The sequence below is a fragment of the Peromyscus maniculatus genome, chromosome 9 (assembly GCF_049852395.1).
Source record: "Peromyscus maniculatus bairdii isolate BWxNUB_F1_BW_parent chromosome 9, HU_Pman_BW_mat_3.1, whole genome shotgun sequence".
In the NCBI taxonomy this organism is placed as follows: domain Eukaryota; kingdom Metazoa; phylum Chordata; class Mammalia; order Rodentia; family Cricetidae; genus Peromyscus; species Peromyscus maniculatus.
In genome coordinates, this window is record NC_134860.1 from 36491432 (window position 1) to 36510511 (window position 19080).

Sequence of the window (19080 nt, forward strand, 5' to 3'; positions counted from 1 at the left end):
GAAAGGGTTCGGACCTAGTAGAGCACTTCCAGAGGGCCCAGCCTGGCCCCATTTTCGCTTCCAGTCTATCACAAACCAGTAGACAAATAGAAAAAGAAAAAGAAAATGTTAAAAAATGCACAAACTTAAATGTATATTGATTTTTTTTTTAATTAGGTTAAACAGAAATAAAATTCCATTAGCTTCATTACTTTCTGAATGTACCCAGCCTTCTGGTGGTGTGCTCTGCCCACTGTGCCTTGGAGTAGCACTAGCTTGCCAACCTGGGCACTAGTCCTTCCCCAACTCCTGCATGTCCCCTACAGAGCCCTGCTGCCTGTGAGGCCATCCTAACATGCCCCCAGGCTGCTTCTCCATATGCTGCCCAGTCATCATTCCCCTCCCCAGTAGAGGGCAGGCCAGTCCCATGCACACCACACACCCCCCCCCACACCCCATCCCACCCCACCCACCCCCGCAGTCATTGTGGTAGGCAGTTTGAACAGTCAACTTCCCCAAGGGGAGGTTTTCTCCTTTACCCAGTTTCCTTGCTGAAGGAGGAGGGTCATGTGGGGGAGAGTCAAGGAGCCCACAGACAAGCAGACAGAGTGTTCACTTCCCTAAATGGGTGGGAATGTTTTACTTAGAGCTGACCTAACCTGCTACGTTTGGTGGGCTTTTCTGCAGGGGTTGTCCAAGGTGGAGCCCTCTCTGGCATTTGCACTCAGATCCTGGCAATGGTCAATGAAGAACAAAGTAAAGTCCTGTGGATCCCCGCTTGCCCACCCTAGCCGAAAGCTGTACCAGATGCACCTCCATGACCAGATGGTGGGGAGAGCTGGCTGGCCCTTTTCCAGACACTAGAGGTCTGTCTGTCTGTGGACAAGGTGGGAAGGACCCGGAACCGGGACTCTAGGAGCACCTCCTTTGTAGATGGAGAGCCACCAAGATGGCACTACTCACACATCCACTTTGAAACAAACAAACAAAAAAAACCAGAAACACGAAAGACTTGATCCTCCCACAGCCAGCCGAGCAGAGGTGCTGTGCCCAGGACCTACCTTGCTGATCACAAGTTTACAAGCCTTTTCTAAGTATTTGGTTGTCTATGTTTACTTGAATGGCTCCATGTCGTCGGTGCCCAGCCCCTGATCCCCACCCCTCTGTCACTCTCTGTTGGTTTGATGTTCCTGTCTTGGGCAGGACAATTCTGGAACCTCGTTCAGGGGGAGCTGCTTTGCTACAGGAGGTTCCTGTCAGTGGGACCAGAGCTTTGGCAGACTTCCTGCTCCTCAGTGGCCCCTCTCCTGGAAGACATCACAACTGCAGGTGCTCAGACCATTGTTGGTACCAGAACCAGTGCCTTGGTGGGCCAACTGGCCATGGCAGCACTTTCCTCCTACACCTGGAAGGCAGCTTTGGCATTCTTGCAGATTCACCTCTTAGCCTTTCTCCTGCCTTCCTGGCCTCTTGTCTCTTCTCCAGCTGTGTTTGTATCTAAGCATCACATCCAGTCCATCAGGGCTTCATGGTTCCTCGGTTGGGTCCTCAGCAGGGGCCACAGCCACGCCATTGGTTCCCGTAGGCTCTGAGATGCCCGGCAGCCTTGGTTGGCACAAGGGTGCAGGGTAACCCTTACACTGGCACAAGTGTACCAGCCCTTTCTGCCATGGAACTCTTCATGTCACAGACTTTGAAATAAGGGCTTGTAGTGAGTATAATGATTAGACTCATCTATTGAAAGGGTAAGAAGAAAACCTGAGCGTTTTTCCATCTTGGTTGCGACAACATTCTCAGCCTGACTCCACGAGGATGTCTCCATTCTTTGTTGGGTTTCTTTTTCTTTCTTTCTTTTAAACCCATCTCCACCCCCACCCCACTCCCACCCCCGCACTTCTGATGCCAGATCTCTCTGCTAAAGAGCTGATGCGGTCCCTTCTTCAACTGTGTGTCCTATTAATAGGTACTGTACTGGGTTCTGTGTGTCATTGGGGTAGGACCTATATTTTAATACTGTTCCTAACATTTCATTTTACTAGCAAGAAATCTTTGATTTCATTTTATTCTTTGTAATTCTAGATTAGATTGTAGTTTAGCCATTATTGACAATTTTTTTAAAGGGATATATTTTCTTGCACAGCTGTTTAAAAAGAGAGTCTCAGCCCTCCAGGCTGTTCTGTGCCTTCCAGGCACACCTTTTCTAGCTCAGACAACTGAGAGGCGCTGCCTCTCAAGGTCTTACTCGCGCAGTTGCGGGACAAGGACTATTTCCCTGGTCATACAAAGGCCCAGTTCCGCTGTCAGCGGACAGGCAGGTATGGATCTGACAGGTGGGACATGCTGTACTAAAATGTTACTTTGTATCAAAAACAAACCAGACTTCAGTACGACAAATAAAGGTCAGTTTGTGTAACCTGTGTGCAGAGACTGTGTGTGCAGATATCTATTCTGCTCAACCTGAACCTGCGTGTAGCCTCTTCCTTTTCTCCAGAAGCAGGCTTGTGCTGCTCCTGTGACCCGGACCTATGTAGCTCCTCTCCACTGGGACCCCTGCGGTCCTCTGGCTGATGAATGAGGCCATTGACAATCAGTAGTCTCTTACCTGATGCAGCCACTCTCTGCCTGACTCCTGTCAGGCCTCACTCTCTGTCATCTGCCAAGTGATGCATCGGACATAGCTGGGCAGCTCTCAGGTCCTTGCGTTCAGGCTTCCGGGTGCGAATATGTGCTGTGAGAAGCAAAGAGGACTAAACTGAACAATTTGGGGGCACATTTTGTGCACTTCATGAAGCCTCAGGCTGGAAGTGCTCTGTGTGGCTAGCGGTCCTGTTTTAAAAACACATTGTAGCCCCTAGAACTCCAGGGCCTCAGAAGCAGCCTGCAGAGGAGGCAAGTCTGAGTCTCAGGTGCTGGAAGAATTGGGAAAGTGGAGGAAGAGACATGGCCTGTGGTTCCAAAGAAGCAGGGCTCAGGCCAAGGGTAGAGACTGCCTCTGCACCTCCTTATTATTTGTATGTATGTGTATGTATGCATGCATGGTCTGTGCACACACATGCCTGTGGGTGTGTATGTGAAGGTCAGAGGTCAGTGTCAGGATTCTTCCATTATCATGCTCCACCTTATTTTTTGAGATAAGATTTCTCATTGAAGCCAGAGCTCACTGATTTTCTAGACTATCTATCTGGCCATTAACTCCCAAGGATTCTCCTATCTCCACCTTCACAGTTCTGGGGTTATAGATTTACATTGCCACCTCTGGCTCTTTTTTATTTTTATTTTTAGCATGGGTGCTGGGATCTGAACTCAGGTTCTTATGCTTGCACAGCCAAGCACTTGAGCCGTCTCCCCAGCTCTTGCCTGCCCCTTCTGTTTGTGAGGGTCTGGGGCTAGTGTGATGATCAGACCAATGGAGGCAGACTTGGTGTTGATGCCTCTCTCATTTCTTCCTGCTGGAGCAAGTTCCACTGAGGCCTTATCGGCACCCCACAGAGCTATGTGAAAGTCTGACACTTGAAGGAGGGTGGGCAAGCTTTGCCCAGGCTTGACTAGATAGATGCTCACGGTCACAAGGGTGCGCTGTATGCGCCTGGTAGCCCAGACCCTGTGAAACCTTTTCTCTCCCGTTTAATCATGACCGAACACAAACCCTAGGAATTCCCTCTTCTAACGCCATGACACAATCTACTTTTTTAGGCTTTTCTATCTTTCCAAGATCTACAGGTAACTTGGGTTTTCTTTTTCCTTTGGAAGCAGAAGGCTAGTTGTGTCTTTTGAGACCACAGACTGTTTCTAAAGGCATGGAAGACTATCAGGGCAGCCCTATGACCACATTGCAAGCTGCCATGAGAGGGGGCCTAGGTGAGGGGGCTGCCAAGGTTTGTCTTGCTGCACTGTACTGGATGTGGCCACAGCACGTGGGTCTGTGCCCAATGTGGCATTGCACAGGTTGGCTCAGATCATCCTGGAAAGGCCAAGGTGACATGATGGTGATTGTGCCCAAAGACAGTGAAACATGCATGGTCTCTCTATCAGTTACATTTCTTCTTGTGAACAAAGACTTGCAGAAAGCAGTCTGAGGAAAGCTTACTCTGGCTTACAGTGGGGGGGAGGGGAGGTGGATCTTGCTGGGGAAGGCGTGGCAGCAAGAGCAGGCGGCTGGCCAGACGCACCGCCTCCGCAGTCTGGAAGCAGAGAGGAAGCAGGGCCAAGGTGTAACATACAAAGCCTACTCCCCATGAGTGACTTACTTCCCTTAGCAAGGATCCGCTTCTCAAGGGTCCCACAACCTCCCCAAACAGCACTACAGTGTGGAATCCAAGTGTTCAAACGTATGTATGAACTTTGGGGGACGTTTCACATTCAAACCACAACCACCTCTAAGGCCACTTTCCTGTGCCATCCTTGAGGATTCTGTGATGCAAGTGAGTGGATAGTTCTGGAAGGAAGGGTTGGTGCTTAGGATTAGCGAAGGTTTGCAGGAAGTACCACTTTAAAGGTAGAGGACACCCCGGGCTTGGAAGCTGGAACCCAGCAGGTCCTTTCTCCCTGGCTAAGAGCAAGTCTTGAAACTGATTGCAAAGCAGGCTTGTGGGAGGGAGGTTCGTGCTGGGAGCTCGAGTGGCCACCCCCTTTGGTATTGACAGAGCTAGAGGTCCATCCGAGTCACATATGCCAAAGACACCAGAAACAAGGAAATATACTGCATGAGAGGGCACAGGGCAGCTGGACGGATGGTCCTCTCAGTGAAGGTGGAGCTCCAGAGGCAGGAAGCCTGGAAATGAGAGGCCCTTCTTCACCGCATCCTGCCATTGACTGTTGGGTATCTTCCTCAACTTTCATAGTCCTTTAATCTACCTATCCCATCATCCATCCATCCATCCATCCATCCATCCATCCATCCATCCATCCATCCGTCCACCCTTCCATCCATCCCTCCATCTATCTATCATCTACCTATCTAGGGTATGGTCCTCCACTTTCATAGTCCTATATATTATCTAGTATCTGTCTGTCAATCCATCCCTTTTTCCAAGTATACACACATGTAAATTTAAATCTAGATTCCACATGAGAGAAAATACTGTTTCCAAGTCTGGCTAATTTCTCTAGTTCCATCCACTTTCTTACAAATGTCATAGTTCATCTGGGCTATTATAATCATGCAGCAGGTATCTCCGTGACACCCTGACTCTATTGGATATATGCCCAGGAGGAGAATAGCTGGATCATATGGTAGTTCTGCTCTCTGTTGTGTGGAACCTCCATACCCATTTCCATAGTGGCTGCACCAGATTGCACTCCTACCAGCATATGAATATTCCTCTTTCCCAGCATCCTCAGCACCATTTGCTGTTTTCTTGGTAACCATTCTGACTAGGGTGAGATGGATTGTCAAAACAGCTTTTATTTGTATTTTTTGATGGCTAAATATGTTGAACACTATTTTCAATCGCTTATTGGGCGTTTATATTTCTTTTGAGAATAGTCTATTTAGTTCGTTAGCTCATTTATCAGATAATTTTTTTTATCAGATGATTTTTAAAAAAAATATGATGTCAGATGTAGAGCTGTCGAAGACTTTTTCCCATTCCACAGTCTCTCTCTCTCTCTCCACTTGAGTAATTGTTTCCTTCCTAAGCAGAGCTTTTTAATTCCAGGCAGTCCTACTGGTCAGTTCTTGTGATTATTTTGCCCAAAAAACTTCAAGTGTTTTGCCTGTGTTCTTCCAGCAATCCCAGATTTTTTCCAAGTTTTACATCAAGGTCTTGGATCCATTTTGAAATGATTCTTGTGCATCATGAGGGATAATTTCATTCTTTTACATGTAATACCCAATTTTTCTTTAGCACCATTTTTCAAAGAGGCTTTCCCCCAATGTGTGTGTATATATTTTAAAATAAAAACCATGCAAATAGAGAAAAGATCACATACCAAAATTAACCAGACCTAAAGTCTATCCATCTCAATGAACTTTTTAGTTGGAACAGCTATTCTGAGCTTCACATTGAATTTACACTTTAACTATCAAATATACTTTATGCACTTATCCACCACCCAAACTGAAAAGCTGATGACAGAGTTAGAACTAGAAACCCACTTAGCTTTATGTCATAACTCATGTCCACCATCTGCATTTGGTCTTCCTTGTTCTCATTTCTATGTGTTGTACTGTATGTATATATACATTTATTTACATACATGTACGTATATTTGTTGGGTTCTACATAGGAGAATATGAGTTGTCCCCCCCCAGAATGAGTGACCTTGCTTAATATTATGCGTTCCAACTCCATCTGTTTCCCTGAAAATTTTGTGATTGCATTTTTCGTTAAGTAAAATATCAGATTTTCATCTATTACTAGACAGATTCCATCTGTTAATAGGTTGATTCCAATTATTTATTATAGTGAAGAAAGCAGCAATAAACAAGGGGGATACAAATAATTATCTCTATGGTAGGGCATGGGGTCCTTTGGATATACGCCCCAGAATGAAACTGTTGGGTCAGATGGTAGTTCTATTTTTAACTTTCAAAAGTTAATTTACACAATGGCTGTATTAATTTGCACTCCCACTGACAGTGACTAAGGCTCCCTTGCCATGTCCTCTCCAGGGTGTCACATTTGATGACAGCCTTCCGACTAGGGTGAGGTGTTGTCTTAGTTTTAACTTGCATTTTTTTCTGAAGGCCAAGGATATTGAATAAAATATTGAGGAAAAAAAAGCTATTGGCCATTTGTGTTTCTTGTTGTGAAAACTGTCTTTTCAGTCCACTTGCCCATTTGTTGATTGACGGTTCTATTCCCTTGGTATTTCGTTTCTTCAATTCTGGTTATTAGCCCCTCATCTGAAGTGTGACTGGTGAAGATTTTCTCCCATTCTGTGAGATGTCTGTGTTTCCTTTAAGACTGTTTGTCCAGTTTCCCCCAGCACCATTTATCTGTGGAAGAGGCTTTTCTCCGATGTGTGTTTTGACTCCTTTGCTAAGGATTCTGTGGCTGTAACTGTGCGGGTTCATCTCTTGGCCCTCTACTTTGTTTCACTCATCTGCTTTTATGCCATCACCATGCTGTTTGTATTACGATAGCTCCGGGTGTAACTTCAGACTGAGTGCCGCGATAACCCAAGCATCCCTCCTCCGGCTTAGCGTGGCCTTGACTACCCAGACTGCTACTTACTTAGGTTTTATTTTTTGCTTCCATATGATTTTGGAATTTTTTTTCCTAGTTCTGTGAGAAAAACGTCACTGGAATTTTAAAGGGGCCACATGGAATCCATGCACCACTTTAGCTAAGACAGCTATTTTTGCATTAATTCACTTATTTTTGAAGATACTGTGAATGGCATTTTTTTCTTTCTAATTTCTTCATTGGCAGGTTTCTTACTGATGTCTAAAAAGGCTACTGATCTTTATTCATTTATTTTGTATCCTACTGCCTTGCTAAGAGATTTTAATGATGTTTTAAGGTTTTTTTTCTTTTCCAAGATTTATTTGTATGGGTGTTTACCTGCATGTATGCATGTTCACCACCTGCATGTGGGGCCTATAGAGGCCAGAAAAGGGCTTCAGGTCCCCTGGAAGTAGAGTTACAGGTGGTTGTGAGCCACCATGGGGGTGCTGGGAGCCAAGCCTGGATCCACTGTAAGAGCAACAAGTGTTCTTTTTTTTCTCTTTTTATTTATTCTATGTGTCTTTTAAATCATGTATCTTGATCCCATTCATTTCCCCATCCCTTCACATCTGCCCTCTGCCCCTGCACCCTTCCTAAAATAAAACAAAATTTAAGAGAAAAAAAGAAAGAAAAGAAAAGAAAAGAAAAGAAAGAAAGAAAGAAAGAAAGAAAGAAAGAAAGAAAGAAAGAAAGAAAGAAAGAAAGAAAGAAAGAAAGAAAGAAGCCGGGCGTGGTGGCGCACGCCTTTAATCCCAGCACTCGGGAGGCAGAGGCAGGCGGATCTTTGTGAGTTCGAGGCCAGCCTGGGCTACCAAGTGAGCTCCAGGAAAGGCGCAAAGCTACACAGAGAAACCCTGTCTCGAAAAAACCAAAAAAAAAAAAAGAAAGAAAGAAAGAAAGGGGAAAATAAAAAATCTCATCATGAAAGCTACAGTGTGACACAGTGAGTCACGCAGTAAACCCCTTTGTCCATAGATCTTTACTTGCAAGTGTTCACTGCAAAGAGTCATTGGTCTGCTACAAGCCATATTATTAAGGTTGCATAGGTACAGCCTGCTTGTATTTCTAGGAGGTGCAATCTCACAGCAGATTTCCTGGTCTTCTGGCTCCTACAATGTTTTACCCCTCTCTTCTGGGATGTTCCCTGAACCTTAGGTATAGGAGTTGTGCTAGAGACAGATCTGTTGGGTCTGGGCACACCACGTTCAGTTATCTCTAGGTTATGACCAGTTGTGGTTTTCTGTGATGGTCTTTTTTTCTGCAAAGAGAAGCTTTTTTGGCAAAGGTGAGAGCTACACCTATTTATGGATATAAGGGTAACTTTTAGAATGCAGTTAGGAATTATATTGACCTAGTAAAGTGGCAGTGGGAGGTTCACCTCTAATACCCACTAGCCTTGGGTAATTGGATGATTTCCCTCCCTTTGAATAGGCCTTAAGACCAAGTAGACTTGTGTGGTTATTGCCAAGATATGAGTGCCACTATTGTACTTCTAGGGAACAACTTGCCATACTGGCCATTGCTGCTCCTAAGCATTACTACTGGGCAGGACTATCAATTGCTTCCCTCCTTTGGCAGCTTGCACAGGCAGCACCTTCTGGTTCTGCAAAAGCTGCATCACAGGAAAGGAGCTCTAAGGGCAGAGCCAGCTTGGGTCCTGTGTCCTACATGAGCACTGTCTTCATCGGCACTTGTGTTCAACCTCTGGGAGGCAGCTTAGGACAATCGCAACAGTCAGTGTTGTCCGGGGAGATGCTGAGATTGACTTAACCAACACCTTGAAAGGAGGTTTCTCATGCCTGGAATTGGGGTTTCTGTTAGATAGTCTATGGCTCTTGTGGGAAACATGTCAGCCCTAGTGGGATAACTTCATTTAAGCTATATATGTCCATACACACACACACATAAGTGTATGCATGTACACTTATATGTAATTTTAGGTAAATATAAAAAACTAAGGTTTCAAACATCCTTAGTATTATGTCTCTCCTTGCTCCTTCTCCTGTCTTAACTTCCCTCTCCCCTCCCCAGTCAAAACTCCCTTCTGCCCCTTTATAGCATAGAAAACACCGTTAGGCCCTTGCGTGGCCTCTAGGACATACAAAAGCCAGTGATTTTTCTCTTTCTCCTTGGTGGCTTTCTCAGTGGTCCCAGGATTCCAGGGTTTTTATGTGAGTGTGATAGACTCAAGAGTCCAATCCTGCTAAGGCAGGAAAGAAAGAAGCTGTGATCATCTTCTCCAAGATTCCCAAGCAAATCTTAAGACAGAATCTCTGGGAATTAGGCTAGCTGGATAGTAACAATAATAAGCTTTGCTGTCCTATTTTTTTTTTAATTTTTCTTCATTTGTCCTGAGATGGGGACATGTTTCTGAAGTGGGCTAAGGCAAGAGGCAAGAATAGGACCCATGAGGAATGGGGTTCTGTTAAGTGCCTCTTAAGAAGGCCTCATGACTGGGGCTGAAGAGATATCACAGAGCCGTTAGGATCCCACACTGCTCTTGCTGAAGACCCAAGTTTGATTGCCAGAACTCATGGAGGGGTGGCTCACAACTGCCTGTAACTCCAGCTCCAGAGAGTATCTGATACCTCTGGTCTCGACAGGCACCTGTACTCATGTACACAAACACCCACACAGACACATACACATCATTTTGTAAAAGTAAAAGGAGTCTTTTTGATTATACTTTCATGCTGGGTATTCAAGAGCACATTGATGTCTAAAATTAGCCATTTTTCATTAAGTCTGGTTGAGGTCCTCAGGGGTCATTTTGGTCTAGAGAGAAGTAGGCCTCTTTTAGCCACATGACTTCTAACCCTCTATTATCTACTTGACCTTAGAGGGCCAGGGCAAAATATAGCCCCCCTCCTTTTGTCCCTGTGACTATGTTAACATAGGCCTCCAGGTTATTGAACACCTAGAAGATAAGTTACACCAACGAGGAACTTCTAACTTCTGGGTAACATTTTAGGTAAAGCGTGGGCAAAAGCCAAACACATTTAAATAAATCCCGATTACACATACACTTTTGTTCTCTGTAAGAAATGGGTCTGCAATCTCAAGAAAATGGTCACACAACCCCACGTAGTTGGGTAAAACAAAAAAGCTTTACTTCTGCCAAAGGTGCCACGCCAAACCAAGGGAGCAAGGAAGCACAAGCAGCAGAGGCCCTGCGGGGTTTCTATTCCAAGTCCAAAGGGGTCCTAGCTCTGGGTGGTCAGAGCTCAGCCTCATATTCTTACGTGATCGGCTGGCTTCAAGAGGCCAGCGGATAAGCAGAATGCAATTTTTAGTCCCAAGTGCAACCTTGAGCACGTATTTGGATTTCAAGGAATGCTGACCCTGAAGAAATTTGAATTTCTGCCAAATGACTTCTTTACAATTCTTTAAAATGAAGCTTTGCCTCGTGTAATCCTCTGATCGAAAAGACAGTACATTTCTTTCCTACTGCTCACATTTTCTAAGCCAGTGTTAGCCAGCACATGCTGTCAAGAGCTGGTGCAATCGTGGCTCAGTGTTGTGGGAGTAACCAGCCACTCTCTGATTGGATGTAAGGCCCACTCCAAGAAATGGAGCCCATGCCGGCCACCCGACATCTGACACCTAACATTGCTTAGGTGGCTAAGAACCTGAGACTAGATAGGTCATGGACCTAGGGAAAAACCAAATACTATTGTTCTGCTAAAGGCACCTAACAATAGAATGACTCCTGACAACATTCTGCTATAGCCACAGATGAGTGCCTCACTCAGCCATCATCAGAGAAGCTTACTCTTCAGTGGATGGGAACAAATACCGAGACTCACAACTGGACAGTGTGCAGGGAGCGAGAGATTTTGGAACATTCAGTTCAGTTCTAAATGGGATGTCAACACCAACCCCCCCCACCCCTCCCCACCCCCACCCCCCACCCCACTCTCTCAGAGCTCGGAGAGCTATGTAGAAGATGACACAGAAAGATTCTAAGAGCCAGAGGGGATGGACTACACCAGGGAGAGGAGACAGTGTCTTTCAGACACAGCAGGACTGATGCACATTGGAACTCGCTGAGACTGTGACTGTACGTACAGTGCCTGCCTGGGTTCAAGCCAGATGGGGTCCCAGCGCTGAGCGGTGGAAGTGGACACAAACTCTCATCCCTAACTATGAAGCCGTCTCCAATTGACATTCACTTGCAAAGGAACAATTCGTTTTCTCCAATGGAGTCTCACTGGATGTATTACCACACTTAAAGGTAGGCCCCATGCCCAGGGCAGCACAGAATTACCCGAGTGGTGCTTTTGAAGACTTTTTGTCTTATGTTGCTCTGTTTGAACATTTCTTTTTTTGTCTTACTGGTCTTTTGCTTGTATATTGTAGTTTCTGATTTTGTGTTTTTATGGGGTTTGTTTTTATGTGTGTTTCTTGTGTTTTACTTTTTCTTTTTAATCTGTTTTTTGTTTGTTTGCTTGTTTTTTGTTTGTTTGTTTGTTTGTTTTCCTGAAGAGAGAAAGAGGGAAAAAAAAGGTCATGGAGTTAGATGATTGGGGGAATCGGGGGAAGCTATGATCACAATATGTTGCCTGGGGAAAAAAAAAAGTCTACATAATGAGTTCTGGTCCAGCCACGGCTACATAGAGAGAGAGGGTTGTTTTAAAGAAAGAAGGAAAGGGCCAGTACAGATTTGTCTAGATGTGTCCTATTATCTGTTGGATCATGGTTGGAAACAGAGATTGACAAAGGTCAATAATGATCTCCCTCCCTGCCTCAGGGTGCTCTCAGGGAGGGAACACTTAATTTGGGAGGGTCATGTTTTGATACCTTCACATCTTATCAGGTCATGGGTATGGATGGCTCCCATAATCAAGAAGGAACAAGCTGATAGAGGCATATGCCTTTACCTGTGCCTACCCACTGGCTACACTTGCTTATTTAAAAACTGGTAGCCGTAATCAACATGTGCCTTTAAATGGAGGCTGGGGACCTGGTAAATTCCACTAATACCCCCCCTCCCTCTCATAAACAGATAAAGTTGTGGCATGGATAATATTTGATATCTCCCTCTTCCCTCTAAAGGCCATTTTCCTTTCTTTTTTCTTTTTCTTTCTTTCTTTTTTTTTTTTTTTGCCTCCAAATTTAGATCAGGCTCAAGGGCAGAGAAAAAAGAAATGTCAAACTAACGTAGCTCAGGGGAGTCTAGTTCTTTAGGATGTATGTTAGGTTCAATTTTGGAGGCATTGGAATCCATCTGTAAGAGGAAATGAGGGGACAGGGCTGGAGAGATGGCTCAGCAGTTAAGAGCATTGGCTAAAAGCAGAGGACACTGGTTTGATTCCCAGCACCACAACTATCTATAACTCTAGTTCCAGGGAACTGGACACCCTCCTCTGGCCTCCTCCATCACCAGGCACTCACAGAGTGCACAGACATACAATCAGGCAAGACACCCATACATATGCAATTTTAAAAATTGAGAGGAGATGGAACTAGGGGCACTCCCTCCAGTTCTGGGTCCATTTCTGGAGGAGATTACTCTTAGTGTGGCCTAATACATCTCCCTGGGGGACCTTTACTGAGTGTTGGAAATATCCATATCTCAAGGGCCAGGCCCCTGCTGTCTTCGTTTGTAGTTTAAGTTGGCAAGCACTTTTACCTAATTAATTCTCATTTGCCTGTGCAGGACCCACCATCCATTAAAAAAAAAAATCTCTGGAGTAAATATAAAGCCTCACATGTCAGAGTAGTTAATCAGCTGTTAATGATTAGATGAGGGAATCTTCGCTTCCTCGTGGGTTGAGCATTCAACATTCCCCTCAGTTTCCCTCGGCCCTTTCTTTCAAACTTATTAACTCTTAGTCCATATGCATGCCCCAGTCTAGCTAGGATGTAATCAAAATAGAGCTTAGGGTGAATGTCTCATTAGAGATGTCAAAGGGGGGGCTACCTCAGGCTCCTTGGCCTATCAGGCTGCTTGTCTTAGGAGAACCTCTTTGTAATTTGCCGTTTGTATCTTGGATGCAAGAGCCTGCAATCTAGCAAAGAAAATATAAGCATAGGGGAAAAAAAATGCCTCCATGAGAACTCAGGTGGAAGTGGTATCGAAACATTTTTTTTCTTAGTCTGTCCATGTCACAGCACTGGATGTGGGCCCTTTTACTGAATGTAAAAGCAAGGGTACTCAAGGCATGATGGAGCAGAAGGAAGAGTGGGCAGTAAGGCTGCCACATCAAAGGGGACCATACTAATTAGATTTTTTTTGTCAATTTGATGCAAGCTAGAGTCATTTGGGAAGAGGAAACCTCTACTGAGACGATGGCTATAGTCATATGTCCTGTAGGCGAGTTTGTGGGGGAACTTTTTAAATTAATGTTTGCTGTGGGAGGCCCCAGACCATCGTGGGCAGTGGCACCCTGGGCAAGGGCTATAAGAAAACAGACAGAGGAAGCCATGAGGTGCAAGCCAGTAAGCACCACACTTCCGTGGACCCTACTTCAGTTCCTGCCTCCAGGGTACTGCCCCCGAGTTCCTGCCCTGACTTCTTCCCTCAGTCATGGATGTGACTTGAGAATTGTGTGATGAAATAACCCCTGGTCATGGTGTTTTATCACAGCTATAGAAAACAAGCTAGGCTAGGGAATGAATATACTGTAGAGTAAAAGCCTGCAGGACCAAAGACATTGGGCAGAGAGGGCAAATATCAAGTCACAGAAGAACTGGTCCCCTGCTTCTCTTTTCTGAACAGGCTGATCACAGCCCTCTCACTAGTGATGCTTGTCCAACATCCAGCCAATTATCTTTTGGGATCCCAGGCAAGATCTGTACCTAAACACAGATACCTAACCAGCTGTGGGGTTGAAGCCTGATATTAAGTCAGCATACCCAGGGTTGTCCCTTTCTTTTTAGTGACAAACTGGGCTAGAGAAGCTAGTTGGCTCAGCCCACCGCTGACTCATCCTTCCCACTAGCTCATCTATCTTTGAGGCAAGGGTCATTTAAGGGGGGGAGTGGGACTTTGGCTTCTAGTTGATGTCTCTGAAACTTCACAAATGACTAAAGTAGAGGTTTCCCTGGAAGCAGGTAAGATACAGAGAGAAATGGTGCTCCAGGGTTTGTCCTGAGAGTCCTTGAGCAGTGGCCTTATGCTTTAATTGGGGCCCGGGAGAGGACAAGAGAGCCAAAATTTGGTGTTCAGGATCTATAAGGGAGGCGACATGGTGCTTTTCCACTCACTGTCAAGATTGTATGGGATTCTTCAAGATAGATGGGCGAGACAGGACCCTGGAGTGGGGCTCATTGTTGTCCTTCAGGAAGAGAGGACCCATGGCAGAAAGACTGTGGGCACATCTGTCTAGCCTTCTCATGGTTCCTCTTGCAAGCCAGACAGGACCCAGGACCAGGGCTCTCTCTGCTCTGAGCTTCACAACAGAAGCACATTCTTGGGTTGGGATCAGCTCCTTGTATGGAAAAGACCTGATCTAGCAGGTTCTGTCTGCATGGTGGTCAAGAGTCTCCAATGCTGCTCACCCCACCCCGCACCTCCATCCCCACCTTTTCTTTTTCTGGTTCCAGTTGTAGAAAACTTCATGGCAGCTTGGACCAATGATTTGCCTGGTTTAACCATCAGTTTTTGGGGAGCTTTCTATGAATACTGAGGCAGACTAGGTTAACAATGAGTTATAGAGTTTATGACTCCTGGCAAAGCACCACAGACACAATCCAATTATAAACAAGTTTTTTATTCGATGCTAGCAGGACCAATGATCTCTGAGCCAAATTTAAGGTGACAGTGAAAGAAGGCTATGGGAAAGATTTTTTAAAGAGAAAACCACACAAAGACCTTCAACAACTGGGCAAGCAAGCAAAAACTATTCTGTTCTGCCAAGTTAACTGGTTAAGGCAACTCAAAATCATCTTTGGGTATCTGTGTAAGCAAGTTACAGAAGCAAAAAAAGCAGTTAGCCATATCATAAGAAGTAGATGGTCATGGCTGTACATTTTGGGTCAGGGGTCATTGAGTCAGGGTTCCTGGGAACTTATCTTCCAGGGACTGGAGTCAGAGACAAATGGCTGTTGGGTACCAAGATGGATGCCTGGGTTTCTTTGGCCATCACAAATGTCTTTGAAGAACAGACTTCGGACCAGTGTTCACCTGAGTCTATCATGCCTTATCTGCTCTTAGCTCATTGCAGCGTCTGGAGGGAAGTCACCCTCGGTTCCTTTTTCTCCTAACACATTGTCACAAGTTAGGCATGGTTTATGGTCATGATCTTCAATTTTTTTATCCCTTCTACAATGCAATATAATAAATGGCACCGGGCGGCGGTGGCACACACCTTTAATCCCAGCACTCGGGAGGCAGAGGCAGGTGGATCTCTGTGAGTTTGGGACCAGCCTGGTCTACAGAGTGAGTTCCAGGACAGCCAGGGCTACACAGAGAAACCTTGTCTCGGAACAAACAAACAAACCACAAACAAACAAACACACAAAAGAAATGATTCATTCTCTAGTCCCCATTGGCACCGTAGTGGTTCCCAGCTGAGGTCCTCTAAGGAGACTTGCCTGCTGGCCCATGGGAACATTGTCACTGGGCAGATAGTAATGTTGTTTGGACATATTGGCCAGGATTATCAGTGGAATTTTGTAAGTCCTTATTTAATTTCTTTGAGCTTAGATAGAGAAAATGAGTTATATGTTCTTGCTCAGGCCCCCAGAATCAGTCTCCTTACGAGGGTATATCCCCTTTGAGAGAACTTGGGGTCCAGAGTGAGGATGATTACAGCTTGGTTGGGAATCTCTATGTCGAGTGCAATGATATTACAAATTGTAGATAAGTGAGTCAGCATGTTGTACCCAGAGTCCCCCAAAGACCACCAAGGGACCGAATCCAATGGAAAAGTGAAGAGTCTTTTTTATTGTTTCCAGTTAACTCCGGCCTCTCCGTCTGTCTGACACAGCAGCAGAGCAGGAGATACCCTGAGTAGCAAAGGGGCAGGGTTTTTATTATGGTTAGGGTACGGGATCTGGGGGAATTCCAACTCTGTATAGGTACAAGGTCAGGATTAGTTAGATTGCTTACTTGAGGTTAGAGACGCTTGGTTGGAACTGATTGGTGAGTTGCAGTTGCAAGGAAATTGCCATCTCCTCTAGCAGTTTATGTCATTGCATCTACATCGTCAACAAATCCATATCCTCAGACAGTTAGACACCCCATGTTTATCTGTCGGAAACTCATTCCCTCCGGCAACTATGGTATATAATCCATAACAGCAGAACACATCCCACCGGGCATACCTGGTGCTCTGTTTATTATGCCAGTTATGCTATATCATATCCTTTAGGTTATGGCAGGCAATGCCTGGAACTCGTTTTTTGTGTAGCTCCTAATTGTCCGGGTCTAGGGGTGGAGGGCAGCACATCCTCCGGTGGGTTGTTTTTTATTTTTTAGAATAATTTATCCAAGGGCCTGCTGCCCCCTGTCTGACTCTTCTCTAAAATCGCTGCTACCCTGTCATCCTCTCAAGCAGATGCCCCAGAAAGGGACAGAAGTTGTCCACATTGGGATAACCGTGTATCTCTTCTGGTCCAGGGGATTGAATGTGCGGAAAGGACAAGGAACCTGAAGAGAGCAGACAGCCTTTCAAATCTCCAGAGCTGGCCTCCTGAGGACACAGTCATTAGAAGAAACTTAATATTTAAGATCGTAATAAAGTGGAAAATCTGCTTGGGAGTTCAGCTGAGACTCATTTAAGAAATGAGGAGGAGTATAAAAGATCTCAGGTTGGTAGGCTTTCAACTCCCTGTAGCTCATTATGGGAGAGAAAGAGAATCTGCCAGGAGCCCGTCGTGCTGATCAGTTTTCCTCCCCGGGTCTGGACCCCTAAAGAGAATGCTGGGCATTCCTGGTTGTTTCTCCTGATTCCATGTCAGTTAGGCTCAATCATTACCGATGACGACAACGATGTTGGTGTCCCAGATAAGCATCTCGGGTCCCTTGCTGAGTGTCAAGAGGACACTGGCTAGCAGTTGTGTTCTTATGCTCCATCAGTTAATGAATTAAAAACAAAACAAACAAACAACCCCCCCCCCCAAAAAAAAAGAAGCATTGAGGGCAAAGCAAAAGTAAAGTTACCAGCAAATACTACAGACTCCTTCAAGCTGGGGAAGGGTTCCCAGAGCTGACCACGGTTTTAAAGGGACAGTGTGGGGGGGGGGGGCGGGGGAGGCGCTACTCTCTTACTGGATTTTCTTCCAATCTCCTCTTGGCTCTAAGAAGCTCATGTGTCTCCTCTGATGGAGGGATTGGGTCTCCCACTTTTACCCATGGACATGGAAAAGTTACAGGACCCCCTGTCTTGGAGCACGGTTACAGAAGCAACTGCTGATTGGTTGGGTTAGACCAGCAGCACCCCGGATTCCCCATCACTCTCCCTTTCCTTTTCAGTGTGATGGTGAGACAGGGACTTGCTTCTGGGGAAATGAAACTTACCGGAGGGAACAGCAACAAGAAGGAAACAGACAGAGGGAACGGGTCACCCTTTCTCCTGTCTCTCCTCCTAGGGCCCCGTGGCCGCACTACGGTGGTGATCTTGGGTGCGGCCCCTTTTGCTGCTTGCAGGTCCTTATTAGGCTAGGGTCAGTCTGCTAACCTAGAACCAGGAAGGTCGGGGTTTATTTGTGTTTCTCGAGAGGCCGTATCTGGTCTTAGCCCATCTCCTGGACCCCTCATCTCTCTAGCTCTCCTTCAGTGTCCAGCACCAAGAACCCTGTGGCCTGGACCTGATCCACAGGTCCTTAAGTGACTTCTCTGAGAACGCCCACCACTCCAGCTTTGCCCTCCAGCAGCCCCTGGGGAACTACCACAGGTGCCCACATCCCAGTACCCTCATGGTGGTCCCTCTCTTCCTAGGGCTGAGCCCAGCCCCCTCCCACCCACCCAGAAATCAGCTATCTGTTATATCTAAACTGTGCTCAAAGCCCCCGGCTTTCACCTGAAGCTTCTGTGGGGGCTGTGCATTGTCCTAAACAACCCCTTGGACATCCTTTTTCTCCCTGTCCCTGAGGGCTTTTTTTTTTCCATTCTGGTTAGCCTCTGGCTGTTTATTCCAAGAAAATGTATGCCTGGAGACACTCATGTTGCCTAGTAGTAAGATCCTGGGGGAACGCTTCATGGGCTGGGAAGAGGAGAGCAGGTACCTGTATCACTGAGGTTCTTGTCAAGCTTTTGATCTGGAAATGAGGCATGTGCTCCTATTCTGGAACATTCCTGGCACTGTCTCATTGAAATCCTGTTAATGCCAAGTGACAATGGTAAGAACTAGGGAACCCCTCCAGTGCCTGGCCTCTCTCGGGTCCCCTGGGCACGGCTTCTAGTCATCCCGGTTGGTGAGTGAATGTTTGCTGAACCTGGCCCTCACCTGTTGCTGTGAGGACATGAGACGAAATGGAGCCCCGTGGCAAGGGTGCAGGTCATGTGATGAGATCCACGCAGAGCCCATGTATAGATGGCAGATTCAAAAGAGCTCCCCCACCCCTATCCCACCCCAAATGTGGAATCTCTCCTGTCACCCCTGAGCAGCAATACCTTGTCCTCATGTCACCAACCTCAGACCTCAGCCTCACCATTGCCCAGAATTGGTGTCAACTCTGCATCCACCCCAAGAGGAGCAGAGAAAGGACAAGCCAGTGTGCATGAGTGCCTGTGGCTGGGGAAACTGATTCAACAGCACATCTGGATTGGTGGTAGGGGCTTGGCGGTGGAAGTAAAAATGTCGGGAAAGCACTGTTTACATTGGAAATAGGACCCTGGTGCCTGTAATTTGGGTCTCCCAGCATCCAGTGGAGGGTCTTGCTTAGCATATCACTTTTATATCGCATGGGATATTTTCTTTTTCAGTAGCTATGGCCTGCCTGGCCTAGCAGGAAGGTAGGCTGTGGGACATTTACCCACCAA

The 19080-nt window shown here is 46.0% G+C and overlaps 1 protein-coding gene across 5 annotated transcripts in view; it reads left to right on the forward strand.

The window, feature by feature from the left end:
• The window catches only part of LOC102921553 (disks large homolog 5), a 109059-nt gene extending 106667 nt beyond the window's left edge, over positions 1–2392 (forward strand). For all 5 annotated transcript variants that reach the window (XM_016003327.3, XM_076544625.1, XM_076544626.1 and 2 more), the window contains one exon: positions 667–2392. In XM_016003327.3, coding sequence (XP_015858813.1) covers positions 667–770 — 104 coding nt within the window. In that variant the 3' untranslated portion in view covers positions 771–2392. The remainder of the gene's footprint in view (positions 1–666) is intronic.
• The last annotated feature ends 16688 nt before the right edge of the window (positions 2393–19080 follow it).